At 39.9% G+C, this 14,468-nt stretch overlaps 1 protein-coding gene across 3 annotated transcripts in view; it reads right to left on the bottom strand.

The window, feature by feature from the left end:
• The window catches only part of SLC9A5 (solute carrier family 9 member A5), a 78,182-nt gene that overhangs the window by 52,934 nt on the left and 10,780 nt on the right, over positions 1-14,468 (bottom strand). For 2 of the 3 annotated variants that reach the window (XM_069968585.1, XM_069968587.1), the window contains exons 2-3: positions 7,972-8,274; positions 1,872-2,035 (exon numbers count right to left, since the gene is read on the bottom strand). In XM_069968585.1, the coding sequence (XP_069824686.1) occupies positions 1,872-2,035; positions 7,972-8,274 (467 nt within the window). The remainder of the gene's footprint in view (positions 1-1,871; positions 2,036-7,971; positions 8,275-14,468) is intronic. The other variant, XM_069968586.1, reaches the window with a different exon arrangement.

The raw sequence follows: 14,468 nt of genomic DNA on the forward strand, positions 1-14,468 counted from the left end.
GCGCTCTGATTCTCCAGGCTGCAGACAGGCAGAGAAACCAGTCAATCACAGAGACCAGACAGGTGTAAAATCAAGCCCAGAAGCTTTTCAGCTTAACTCCTGCATGTCCGGAAGAACATCTATTTAAAAACCTCAAGTCTTCCCGTACTTGTCAGCTGCTGTATGTCCTGCAGGAATTGGGGTATTCTTTTCAGTCTAACACAGTGCTTTCTGCTGCCACCTCTGTCTGTTACTGGAAATGTACAGAGCAGTAGTAAATCCCCATAGAAAACCTCTACTGCTTTGGATAGTTCCTGACACAGGCAGAGGTGGCAGCAGAAAGCACACTTGAGATTTTTAAATAGAAGTAATGTAAAAATCTGGATAACTTTCTGACACAGTTGATTTAAAAACATTTTCTTTCTCTGGAGTACCCCTTTATTTCTTTCCTAGCTGACTGGGCAGGAAGCCTACAATGAGGCTGTATAGCCAAGTGCCCGGCTCAGGAGCAGAAGGCTTCTCTCCAGTAGGAAACCGCATTCAGAGTAGGGACTCCCATCATTTTTAAGGGAGTCTGGCATCTGTACAGTAAACACCACTGTTTTCTGGAGAAGGCATCACCACTCAACTTCTTAGTGCCCTATCACACGAAATGATAATTGGCCGAATCAGGCCAATTTGACTGATTATCTCTCCATATAATAGAGAAAACGATTCACAACAATCAGCTGATTGCGTCTTTTGTACCTGACCTAAGATCATCGGCTAGCCAGTGATTGGCTGAGCCGCTTGTCAGTTCTGAGACTTACTCTGAAGCTACAGCGGCAGCTCTGAGAAGCAAGCCGAGAGCAGAAGACTGAGGACCATGGAGAGGTATATATACAGTTTCAGGGCAAGGGCTCCGCAGACATCGCTAACAATGTCTGTGCAGCCCTTGCTAAACGATAACAGAGCTCTGTAATAGGCTTGGTAAGCAAACGCCGATGTAGCAGATTGGCGCAAACTTACAAGAGGCATCTGGGCGTGTAAGAAGACCCTTACACTCCGTGGTCTGATCCATGGTGTGCAAACCCCACAAATTTTCACCAATTTTGCTTCCCACTGAGTTCAAAGGGTAGCTCAATACGCTGCATGATATCCACAGCAAATTTGCTATGTTAACATACCCTTACACTCCAGGGCTGCAGTTTGCTTTGTGTCCCTTTTCCTTTTTAGGCTAGGTTCACACAACGTCAAAAAACGTCTGTTTTTATATTTTAAAAAACATCAGTTTTTGCCGCGATTTAACTGACTGCAATGGCAATGCATTTAAGTGAATGGGAGGACGGACGTCCAATGCACACAATGCATTGAAAAACGTCCTTTTACCGCAGTAAAAACATCTGTTTTTTAATGCATTGTGTGCATTGGACGTCTGTCCTCCCATTGACTTCAATGCATTGCCATTGCAGTCAGTTAAATCACGGCAAAAACGAACGGTTTTTATATAAAAACTGACTTTTTTATACAAAAACGGACGTTTTTTGACGTTGTGTGAACCTAGCCTTAGATTTTAAAGCCAAATTCAGAAGTAGTTAACAAGAATGAAAAATATAAAGGAAGAACATTTTTTTTGCCTTTCTGCTGGGTCCACTTCTTGTTTCTGCCCAGCAGGCAGAAGAAATACTTTGATGCCTTCAAAATAAACTTCTTTACCTAACCTGGGTTAACATGCAACAGGAGATACAGTGAAACCTCATCGAGATGACCAACCACAATTTTTAAAAAAATTGGCCTTCTAGGGAGGTAAGCATAATATACAGGAGACCTAAAACTGTGTCACAAGAAAATTAGCCAAGAAAAAGAGGGGGTCTTTGGAAAGGTTCCACTGTACTAGTGTGTGAGACACGTACCACAGTAACGGCATCATTGAGCAGAGATTCTCCAAATACTATGATAAATAGGGTCTCATTGACATGAACCTCCTCAAACACAGCCAACACAGCAACAGGGTCAACAGCTGAAATAAGGCTCCCGAACAGCAGGAAATCCATCAAACCAGCTTCTATATGAGGATCTGCAGAAAAAGCAATGTTACATGATTTAGTCATTTAAAAGGAAAACTCCACCTTTTAAATAAATATCAGCTGAATTTTAAAATGTGCTCTAGATATGAATAGAGAAAACAACCAGTCATTTTAACTATAAAAAACAAAATCAACAGTAGATGTGATATAAAGCATGTTTGCAACTTACATTAATTATTATTATTTTTTAATTCTCATCCTTTAAAACCAATCTATACTTACTTGCATCCAGGTTCAGTCCTGAAGGCAGCTTTTTAGTCTTGTGCTGGTTGAAAAAAAGAGACTAAACACAGGAAGTCCAAGTCATCTGCGCACTCACAGAAAAGGCAGATATTTGATTGACAGACGCATTGGGCAGTGACACTATGTACTGGCCAGGACTTCAGCCAAAGCCAGGAACAGACTATAAACAGAGATCAGGTCATAAAGGAAAGCCTAAGATTTCTCCTCTGTTCAAATCCATTCCTGGCTTTGGCTTCAAATCTTTGGCAGATAATCTGTCAGATAATCTTTCTGTGTAAACGCACCATTAGTCTCTTTTTTCAACTAGCACAAGACTAAAAAGCTGCCTTCAGGAGACTGGACCTGGATTTCAAGTAAGTATAGCTTTGTTTTAAAGCATGATAACTAGGGATGAGCGCAATCCAAGCATGCTCGACTCCAGTCGTTCAGCATTTGAATACTAGTGGCTGAAGAAGTTAGATGCAGCCCTAGGGAGTCTGGGAAAACATGAATACAGCCATAGGGCTGCATCCAACTTCTTCAGCCACCAGTATTTAAATGGCAAATGATCGGACTCGAGCATGCATGCATCTCTAATGATAAACTAAAAAAAAGCAAATTTGCTTTATTTCACATTCCATGCTGATTTAGATTTTAAAAGTTATAATAACAGACACCCTTTAATACTAGTACAAGCCCATAGAGCAAACTGATTTTAAAGTAACTGATTTTTTTGTAGAAAAATACTGTTCTAGACAACATGCAAGCTCACATTTTGTGTTTTAATCAGGTTTTTATGTTGTTATTTTCACAAAAACATCCCCATTCTACAAAACCATGTTTTTCTAGAGATCACAACAATAATAAATTACATTGCAGTGTGTGAATAATCACTAAAACGATTCCATGAAGTTCCCTTAGAAAGCCTATTTAAGAGCTCCTGTCACCTATGGAGAGCAACTAACTAGAGAAACAACGATTCAGAATGATCGATACATACTGACCTCAGTTCTGCGTTAACATTTCCAGGCCACAAGGGAATTAGGTAAAGACATTCAGACTAATTAAGATTAAGGCTTTTCGCCTTGAAGAGTCTGTCAGGCGTCCATGTTGATTTTTTCTGGGTAGACTGCTCTTGCCTTGTGCTATTCTTATATAGCAAATAAACCTAAATCCAGCTGTAAACCACCTTAACTGAGGAAAACGTGACATTGGGTAATGGAGGTCTCTGGATACATTTATCCAATACACCGGAAGATTTTCCAGCAGCTATAGTAGACAAGGGGTGAACAAACAGCCTAACACACTGAAACCATGTTTACATGGCAGTATGTAGTAACAGCACTTGTGAGGCAAAACTAGGAATGGGTCTAAAAATATAGCATGCATACAAAGCTGTCCATTATACACATTTTCTCTTCGGAGTTTCCTCTCCTGGGTTTGGTATACAAATAATTATGCAAAATAATAATGCTGAGACATGTATTGATTCCCCGCCCTGTCAATCGCTCTTGTGGCCGGAGGCATAATAAGAAGCCACTTTCTCCCCCAGCGCTCCGATGTACAAGTGACATCACAGGAAGAAAGGAAGAAAGGGAGAGGAGAAGCTGGATAAAACCAGTACTGCAGCCGTGCAGCAGGTGATTATGGCTTCTTATTTATTTTATTAAAAATTTTTACTGACAGGAAATAAAGTGAGAATTTTTCTGAAACACTTCCTGATCAGTATTTCCTGGCAGTAAAAATTGACATGGATGTGTGCATGAGGTCTAAGTCAAAAACACTGTGTAATCGGTCGCAATAAATGGCATGTCGATTCATTTTACAATGGGTCAATTAAATAACTCCTAATATTTTTACCTCATGTGTGCACAAAGCTGTTGAAAATATTATAAAGAAAATAAAATAATTTTTAACAGATTTTTTTATATCAATTAACCATAGCAGGGATGTGGAAATAGATTTACCATGTGGATCATAAAAACTCGCAGGTTCATACTATGTTAAAATGATGTGCGTCATTCATAATAATGGCCGTCATTGCACAAATAACATCCATTATCTCTTAAATAACAGACGTTATTTGCACAATGACAGCTATTATCATGAAAGAAAGATGTCATTTTTACATAGTATGAACCTAGCCTTACAGTGTAGTGTAAACAAGCAACATTTTAACGCTTCATTAGAGTCTTTTTTTCAAGCAAAGTGTTTAAAATGTGACACACTGCACCAAGAAGTACCAGATTTTGGTGTAAGTTATACCAAAGGAAAATGCAGACTGATAATTCTACCCCGTTGGCTAGTACTCCTGTAACCGTGCATCAATGACAGCAATGTGTCAGGTGACTGGTGCATGTGATGTCAAGCTCAATTACAGTTCCCACTGAAGTCTATTTAATGTCAGGGTATCATATTTCCAGCTTTGCATTATTGATGTATATATATATTCAGCCACATCATACCAACACAGCTACAAATACATTAACAATATCCCTCTATGAATTATTAACTCATCCCCGAGAGATCACACTACACAAAATAAACACTATATAGGCATCGAAGAGAACATGTTACTAGCTAAAACAAATTGTGAGTGGCACTAGGCTTTATTTTGTATAAAAAATTATTTCTACATTGTGATTTCTACCTATCTTTTTAGTTGAGCACCACCTTGAGCTACGATGTCTGGATGGAGAGGTGCCGATAAAATTTTACCCTAATTGAACCTGTCATTATTATTTCCCTATTGGGGGTTTACAGCTCCTCATGAAAATAAAGAAGGGTAATTTAATTTCTTTATAGAAGAGATCAAAACAACACAATATTTTGGGAAGCCAAAAAATATTTAGGGTATGGTCACATGTACAGATTTCACACCATTAAAGTCTATGGCACACAATTTTTGCAGCAATTTTCATTCCATCGTGATTGGCTGAGGGGGGGGGGGGGCATTGGAGGAATAGGGACAGGTAAAAATGGCTTCTTTATTGTTTTTCACTATAATAGCCGCTATGGCACTCCATTCTCAAAGTGGAAAATCCGCTGTGAGAATGGAGTGCAATAGACTTTAATTGTAAAACTTGCAGCGTGAAATCCGCTGCAATACGATACATGTGAACGTACCCTTAGGCTGGGTTCACACACAGTAAATTTCAGTCAGTATTGTGGTCATCATATTGCAACCAAAACCAGGAGTGGATTGAAAACACAGAAAGGATCTGTTCATACAATGCTGAAATTGAGTGGATGGTTGTCATTATTGGTAAATATTTGCTGTTATTTTAAAACAACGGCTGTTATATTAAAATAATTGCAGTTCTTTACCATTATATGGCGGCCATCCACTCAATTTCAACATTGTGTGAACAGAGCCTTTCTGTGTTTTCAATCCACTCCTGGTTGATGTTGCAATAGGAGGACCGAATATACAGTACTGACTGAAATATATTGTGTGTGAACCCAGGCTATGTTCACACTACGTATCTTTCCGGCCGCAGTTCGTACGCAGCCGTACATGTGCGGCTGAAAGTATGGCCGTGGGAAAAATAGACATGCGGCCGGATTGCGAACATGCGGGCGAACCGCTAACATACGCCCCTAGTACAGTTATGCTTCCCTAGCTTGTTTCGAAGCGATCTGAAACAGGTCATTTACTTGGAAATCTTTGCCCAGCCCAATAAAACTCACAGAACCTTTTGGATCTAAAAATCACGTTCAATTTGAAATAAGTACTCCGTACGGGATCGCATGAAAATCCACGGCCGTGAGTTGGAACATTTCCGTCCTCAAACAATGGTCTTGTTCATTTTTCACGGTGCCGCATACGATCCGGCCGTAAGCTCATACGTAGTGTGCATTGTGCGGGCGTATATCGTATACTTTCAAGCGAAAGCATCAACCTCAAAACTACGTGCGTATATTTGCGGTTCGCACTATGGCCGGAAAGATACGTAGTGTGAACATAGCCTTAGTCTGCAATGCCTACAATGTGATTGGCTAGCCAGATTCACATGACCAGAAGAGGGGCCATTGGTAACCAGCACCAGTTTAGAGATCTAAAACAGAACAACAATTGATATTTATATTTCAGAATGAACTCCTTCATGTCCAAACAATTTTCTCCGTTTTTTCATTGTCGCCTTCCAAGTGCCATAACATTAATTTTTTAGTCCAAATCGCTATATGAGGGATTTTTTGTGAAGTTGTGTTTTCTATTAGCATCATCTTAAGTTACATATGACTTTTTGATTGCTTTTCTTTCCATATTTTTCAGAGAAAATTTACCAAAATACAGCAAGTCTGGTGTAGTTTTTTATTTTTAGAGCAGGGGCCCTGCTATCATGCAGCATCCAAGTTACTGTGATATTCTGCACAGGAGACCAGTGCCAGGCTAGTTTTGCCCCGCTGACAAAAGATGTATTGTGGTCATTAAAGGGGTTGGCCACTTTATAGTTAAATCGTTCAGTGTACTGTAAAGTATTAGTAAGTGTACTCACAGCACCTACTGACAGCAGCTCCCTGTGTACCTCATAGAGCTAATTTCAGACTCTCCTCCTCCAGGCTCTGCTGCCCTGCTCTGTGGCAAGTCTTACCATAAGATGGCTGACATGGAGAAGCATGTGGCCATCCCATGTGTATAACACTGAGACTGTATACTGAAATATATGGATTAGTATAGGAACCTACGGTAGCTTGTAAGCCCCAATGGGGACAGGGTCCAATGTGACAACCTCTGTACAGTGCACTGGATTATGTTGGCACTAAATAAACAAGTAAAATTTTAATAACAATAGTTAAACAGTTTTCCAGCTTCCCTCTATATCACCCTCATACACTTTGACCCAGAGGTATCAATCTGTCAAACAAACAGCAACCAGCAATCACAACCAATCAAACAGCAACCAATCACAGCTCAGCTTTCATTTCTCAGCATGGGCTGTGATTGGTTGCTATATTTTGTCTTAGACAGATTGATAAATCTGAGCCATTGTGTATCGGTTCTCCAGTTTCTTCATCGCTTCACGTTCTCTGCTTGCTGTCTGTGAATAGAGATATAATTTACACCCAGAAGGTGAAAACACCTGTTAATAAGCTACTCAAAGAACGCATAGATAGTTAATGGGAACTTCCAATGTCCTCCAGAAACAGCACCACTCTTGTCCTCCATTTAAGTAAAGTTTTGCAGATCAGTTCTATTGAAGTGAATGGAGCTAAATTGTAATACCACACACAACCTAAGAACAGGGGTGGTGTTGTTTCTGAAAGAAAGCAGCTGTGTTTTCTCTATTTCTGGATAAGCCATTTAACTTTGATCTGCTGTATCAAACAATGTAAGTGACATATCTCTGAATCAACATCTCTGCGACTAATTTAGGCCACTCTTGGATGAGCACAAACCTAGTTTTACTCTTATAGGCTATGTTCCCACACAGTATTTTTGGTCAGTATTTTGCAACCAAAACCAGGAGTGGATTGAAAACACAGAAAGGATCTGTTCATACACTGATGAAATTGAGTGGATGGACGTCATTTAATGGCAAATATTTTAGCCGCTATTTCAAAACAACTGCAGTTATTTTAAAATAGCGGCAATTATTTACAATTAAATGGTGGCCATCCACTTAATTTAATCAGTGTGTGAACATAGCCATAGGCTGAAAGTTTAGGTTTTTATAATCCTTAAAAGATTTTTCGCACTTACCCATTAGTCCCAACAGCTTCACACCCCAAAGGGCTATTCCAGTGGCAAAGCAATTCCAAACTGTTCCCACCACAGCATACATGAGAATGGCACCAATGTTGTCGAAAAAGAGGCGACTGGGCATGAAGTAGCCAGAGTCCAGGACTATTGGGGGAAGCAGGAAGAGGAAGAACATATTAGGCTCTAACTGGAACTCAGCTCTCTGGGCTATGGCCAAGACAATCCCTCCAAGGGCCAGTCCCAGGATGATCAGCAGGCAGCTCTCCGGAACTACGGTGGTCACCTTCTTGGACAAGTGGAACACTGCATAAGCAATAAAGACACATTGATAAGGACCTCCTAGAAAATCCATGGACTTTTAATAAAATTTACTACCCTATAAAACAAGATACCCTGCTACCCTGTATACAGAATATATGTATTTCCATCCTGTCTTTAGAGGAGCTTACAATCTAACTTACAGATGTGCTCAAAAGTTTACATACCTGGGCAGAATTTTTGCTTTCTTGTCCTTTTATCAAAGATAATGAATGACAACCAAAAACATCTAAATCACTCTGATCAAAAGTTCACATACCCCAGTTCTTAATGCCATGTATTGCCCCTCTACCATCAATGACAGATTAAAGTATTTTGTGGTAGTTGTGGATGAGGCTCTTCATTTTTCCAGATGGTAAAGCTGCCCATTCTTCTTGGAAAAAAAGCCCCCAGTTCCAGAAAATTCCTGGGCTGTTTTGTATGAACTGCGTGCTTGAGATCTCCCTAGAGTGGCTCAATCATATTGAGGTCAGGAGACTGGGATGGCCACTCCAGAACCTTCACTTTGTTCTGCTGTAGCCAATAACAGGTCTACTTGGCCTTGTGTTTTGGATCGTTGTCATGTTGGAATGTCCGAGTATATCCCATGGGCAGCTTCTTGGCTGATGAGTGCAAATTTACCTCCAGTATTTTCTCATAACATGCTTTCCGCAAAACATCAGCGATCCACCCCTGTGCTTTACAGAAGGAATAGCGTTCCTTTCATCATAGGCCTTGATGACACTTTATAGTTTTAGACAAAAAGTTAAATTTTGGTCCCATCACTCCTACCTTGTTCCAGATGTTTTGAGGCTTGACTCTGTGCTGTTTTGCGTATTACTTTGTAGCATTTGCGCAGTAATGGCGTTCTTCTGGCGACTTGACCATGCAGCCCATTTTTCTTCAAGTGCCTCCTTATTGTGCATCTTGAAACAGCCACACTGATAATTTTCAGAGAGTCCTGTACTTCAAATGATGTTACTTGTGGGCTTTTCTTTGCATCCCGAAAAGGTTTGTGTCAACTTCTGTGCATGTTATCAGGCCAAAATCACCAGGGTATGTGAACCTTTGATCGTTTTTGGTTGTCATGATCAACCTGTCATTGGCTACAGCAAAACAAAGTGAAGGGTCTGAAGTGGCCATCTCAGTCTCCTGACCACAATATCACTGAGCCACTCTAGGGAGATCTGAAGTGCACAGTTGATGCAAACCTAGGAATTTATTGGAACTTGAGGCTTTTTGCAAAGAAGAATAGACAGCTTTACCATTTGAGAAACTAAAGAGCCTCATCCACAAGTACCACAAAAGACTTCAAGCTGTTATTGATTTTAGAGGGGGAAATACACAGTATATAGAACTAGGGTATATTTTAACTTTTGACAAGGGTTATTTGGATGTTTTTGGTTGTCATTTTAAATTAAAAAGAGAAAACACAGCAATAAATGGCTTCACCCAGCCACCAACTATGAGTTGGAAAAAAAGTTTTTGTTTCATCATTCATTATCTCTGAAAAAAACGACAAGAAAGCAAAAATTCTGCTGGAGTATGTAAACTTTTGAGCACAACTGTATACATTTTGTACACATTAATGCAGAGTAGAACTAAATAATGATGCGCAAGAGTGTACATACCAGGAACTGTCTTAGCTTTAAGGGTAGTTCAGACTTCTAAAAACATGGCTGCTTTCTTCCATAAACTGCACCGCTCTAGTGCTGAGTTTGGGTGTGGTTTTGCAGCTCAGTTCCATTGAAGTTAATGGAGCTAATTGTAATACCACACACAACCTAGGGACAGGGGAGGTGTTTTTGCAAGAAAGTAGCTGTACTTTTACTAATCCTGGATTCTGGTATTAAGTTTTACCTATCTACTGATCACGTCCCCCATCTGAACACAGTGGCAGCTGGCCAAAAAGTGAGAAATGGCTGCACATTGCACCCATGGTTGACACAGTGGCAGCTGGGCATAAGTGATGCCACTCTATTCAGGCTGGGTTCACACTACGTATATTTCAGTCAGTATTGTGGTCCTCATATTGCAACCAAAACCAGGAGTGGATTAAAAACACAGAAAGGCTCTGTTCACACAATGTTGAAATTGAGTGGATGGCCGCCATATAACAGTAAATAACTGCCATTATTTCAATACAACAGCCGCTGTTTTAAAATAACAGCAAATATTTGCCATTAAATGGCGGCCATCCACTCAATTTCAACATTGTGTGAACAGAGCCTTTCTGTGTTTTCAATCCACTCCTGGTTTTGGTTGCAATATGAGGACCACAATACTGACTGAAATATACGTAGTGTGAACCCAGCCGAACTTCGGCTGCGTTCACACTACGTATATTTCAGTCAGTATATTTCAGTCAGTTTTGCAACCAAAACCAGGAGTGGATTAAAAACACAGAAAGGCTCTGTTCACACAATGTTGAAATTGAGTGGATGGCTGCCATATAACAGTAAATAACTGCCATTATTTCAATACAACAGCCGTTGTTCTAAAATAACAGCAAATATTTGCCATTAAATGGCGGCCATCCACTCAATTTCAACATTGTGTGAACAGATCCTTTCTGTGTTTTTAATCCACTCCTGGTTTTGGTTGCAATACTGACTGAAATATACTGACTGAAATATACATATACTGACTGAAATATACGTAGTGTGAACCCAGTAAAACTGTATAGGACTGCTAGAAACAACAGAGCACTATTGGCAGTCCTATAGCCTTTGAATGAAGCTATAACATGAATGCTCATCCACAGTTTCAATGGAGGACACATTCTAGTGACTGATAGGAGGTTCTACCTGGCTGACTGTCCTGTTAAATCCCACTCTCTTCAAGTGTCAAGAAGGGCATAAAATCAAATAAAGTCATATTTTTGGGTAACAGCATGTATCCGGCAAAATAGTGTCAAAAAGCCTTTAATAAATTCACCCCATGTCTCCTTTGAGACCACGCCCATATTTCTTGTCAACTTTCAAAATTGTTTTGCTTTTCTTTTTTTTCCAGTTTCTGCAAAAATCAATGTGAACTGCTTAGTAAATGTTAGCTTATGTGCTCAAGATTACAGGGTTATTCAGCAATACGGCTCTCTTCAGCCCTGACATGTGAAACACTTATATGAACAGCACTTATCTGCTTCCAGAAGGACGTTTTATGTAAGGAATCCCATCTACAGTAACTAGAGGCACGTGTTCGTCAAGCTCTCAAAATGAATTTACCACCATGAAAATTAATTACAAAGAGCGCTATCACTAAGCTGACGCGTCCCTGCTAACAGCGAGCGTGCTAATTATACGCTCCTAAAATAAGACAGCGTTTCCTTAGTTACTGAAGACACTATTGAAATTCAAAGGGTAAAAAAAACAGAGAATCCTTTTACTACAAAAGAATAACCCCTTCTTCTAGGAGAGGGTTCTGCACATTTAACAATAATAATGATAATAATATGTGTCACATAGAAGAATACACAATGTTGTGATACTAGCATACTCAAGAGTGAGGAAAATACTAACATCAATTTAGGCCTAGGTACTGCCCTAGTCTTCACTTAGGAAGATCCCTGTGTGGACTTTGTCTATCCTATCATCTGGAGTCACCTACTCTGCCATAAGCCTCCATTCAGGCCTCTTCATGACATCAGGGAAGGGGAGGTAACAGTTCACAATGTATGAAAAACATTGGCTAGTGGTCATTTCATGTGGCTCAATTGAATTAGGACTGTAACCCAAAGGCCAGGTATTACTTTTACAACAACTGGAGAGCCGCATATTGGAGACCTCTGCTTAAAGGCCCTTTTACATGGAACGATTATCAGGAAAATGAACATTCCTAGGAAAACTCATTCCCAATAATCGCCTAATGCTAGATCGTCGGAGCCAATGCTAGATCATCGGAAGAATTAATCTTTTGCGTGGTTATTTAAATATTCACTATCGTTTGTGTTAACAGGGGAAGTTATGGGCAACCAATACAACAACCACCTGGTCTGTCTAAAATTATTAAACTTACCCAAAGTAGGTCTAACACTGACCATCCAAAACTGACACCACTAAAGTAGCCATAGAAGAAACCAAGAGTCCTGGTAGTCAATCTGCACTGCACTTCCTTGATCTCTCAATATTTCGCTAGCTACTGCTTCTCCTGCCCATCACCTTTAAAGGCTCCTTCAGACTAATTTCACACTCTATAAAAATGACAATTGTCCTAAAAATGACAGCAGCTCTTATTCTTTAAATAACGAACGTTATTTGGACAATGAAAGCCATCATTTTTACATAGTGTGAACCTAGCCTTAACCCTTAGAGGACCGGGCCAATTTAAATTTTTGCGTTTTCGTTTTTCCCTCCTTGTGCTTAAAAAGCCATAGCAGTTGCACCCACATGAGCCCTTATTTTTTGCGTCACTAATTGTATTTTGCAATGACAGGCTGAATTTTTTCATAAAGTACACTGCGAAACCAGAAAAAAATTCAAAGTGTGGTGAAATTAAAAAAAAAACACATTTCTTTTATTTGTTTTTTTTTCTTTTTTATGCCATTCGCCCTGGGGTAAAACTGACTTCTTATATATGTTCCTCAAATTGTTACGATTACAACGATATGTAACATGTATAACTTTTATTGTATCTGATGGCCTGTAAAAAATTCAAACCATTGTTAACAAATATATGTTCCTTAAAATCGCTCTATTCACAGGCTTATAGCGCTTTTATCCTTTGGTCTATGGGGCTGTGTCAGGTGTCATTTTTTGCGCCATGATGTGTTCTTTCTATTGGTACCTTGATTGCGCATATGCAACTTTTTGATCGCTTTTTATTACAATTTTTCTGTATTTGATGCAACCAAAAATGCGCAAATTTGCACTTTGGGATTTTTTGGCGCTGACGCTGTTTACCGTGCAAGATTGGGAATGTGATTAATAGTTTGGGCGAATACGTAGGCGGCAATCCCAAACATGTTTATTTATTTATTTTTATTTATAACATGGGAAAAGGGGGGTGATTCAAACTTTTATTAGGGGAGGGGGCTTTTTATTAAAAACAACACTTTTATTTTTACTTTTACACTTATACTAGAAGCCCCCCTGGGGGACAACGTCCAGGAGGAGCGATCCTCCCCACTAGACACCAGGGAACGGCTGCATCAAGTAAACGGATGCAGCTGTCAACTTTGACAACTGCATCCGATTACTGTATTAGCGGGTGCGGCGATCGGACCATGCCCGCTAATAGCCGTGGTCCCGGGCTACGAGCAGCACCTGGGACCGAGGCGGTTCAGAGCGTGGCCACCGCACGGCCCTGCTCTGAACACGTTGAAGCGGCCCTGGACATACGGGTACGTCCAGGGTCGCCTAAGGGTTAAAGGGAACCCGTCACCATGAAGATGCTACCTAAGCTGTCAACATCATGTTATAGAGCAAGAGGAGCTGAGTAGATTTATATATGTCTTTATTGGAAAAGATTCAGTATAACTTGTAATTTATATCTTTGGAAATTGGAAATCTCTGATATTTCCATACTTTAGAGTCCAGTCCATTGAGTGACACTGTTCACTGGACTCCTAGAATGATCAGGGATTTTAAATTATTTAAGTTATTCTGACTCTTTTGCCCCCAAGATATACATCAATCCGCTCAGTTCTTCCTGCTCTATAACATGATGGTGATAGATTAGATAGCATTGTCTTGGTGACAGGTTCCCTTTAAGCTTCCTGAGGTTTTGCTATCCTAGTACTTACATCTATACCAAAACATCTCTTCTAGACTCTTACCTAAAAGAAAAGAGGGTATGACTTAGAAGAAGTGGCGTGAATGGAAGATTTACTATAATTAACACAAGAAACTGAGGTATTGGCCTTTGTCTTAATATAATGGCAATTATTTGCCATTTATTGGTGGCCATCCACAAAATTTCAACAGTGTTTTCAATCAGCTTACATTTAACCAGAGCTGAAGGTTGAGCTGTAATTGGTTAATGTGGAGAGTTTACAAGTGTTTATTTTATACCCTTCAATAAATCTGGGCCAAAGTGAGGCTTTAAAGTGACACCTTGTCACTATGGTGGAGTAGTGCATTGGTCGTCTACTACTACTACTTTGATGTTTGACCAGGGTTTCTACACCTGCCTGCACCCACCCATGATTTGCCCTTTTATGTGCTGCGCTCCTTAGATTTGACCTCTTAACATTTTCTATTCAT

The sequence above is a fragment of the Dendropsophus ebraccatus genome, chromosome 4 (genome assembly GCF_027789765.1).
Source record: "Dendropsophus ebraccatus isolate aDenEbr1 chromosome 4, aDenEbr1.pat, whole genome shotgun sequence".
In the NCBI taxonomy this organism is placed as follows: domain Eukaryota; kingdom Metazoa; phylum Chordata; class Amphibia; order Anura; family Hylidae; genus Dendropsophus; species Dendropsophus ebraccatus.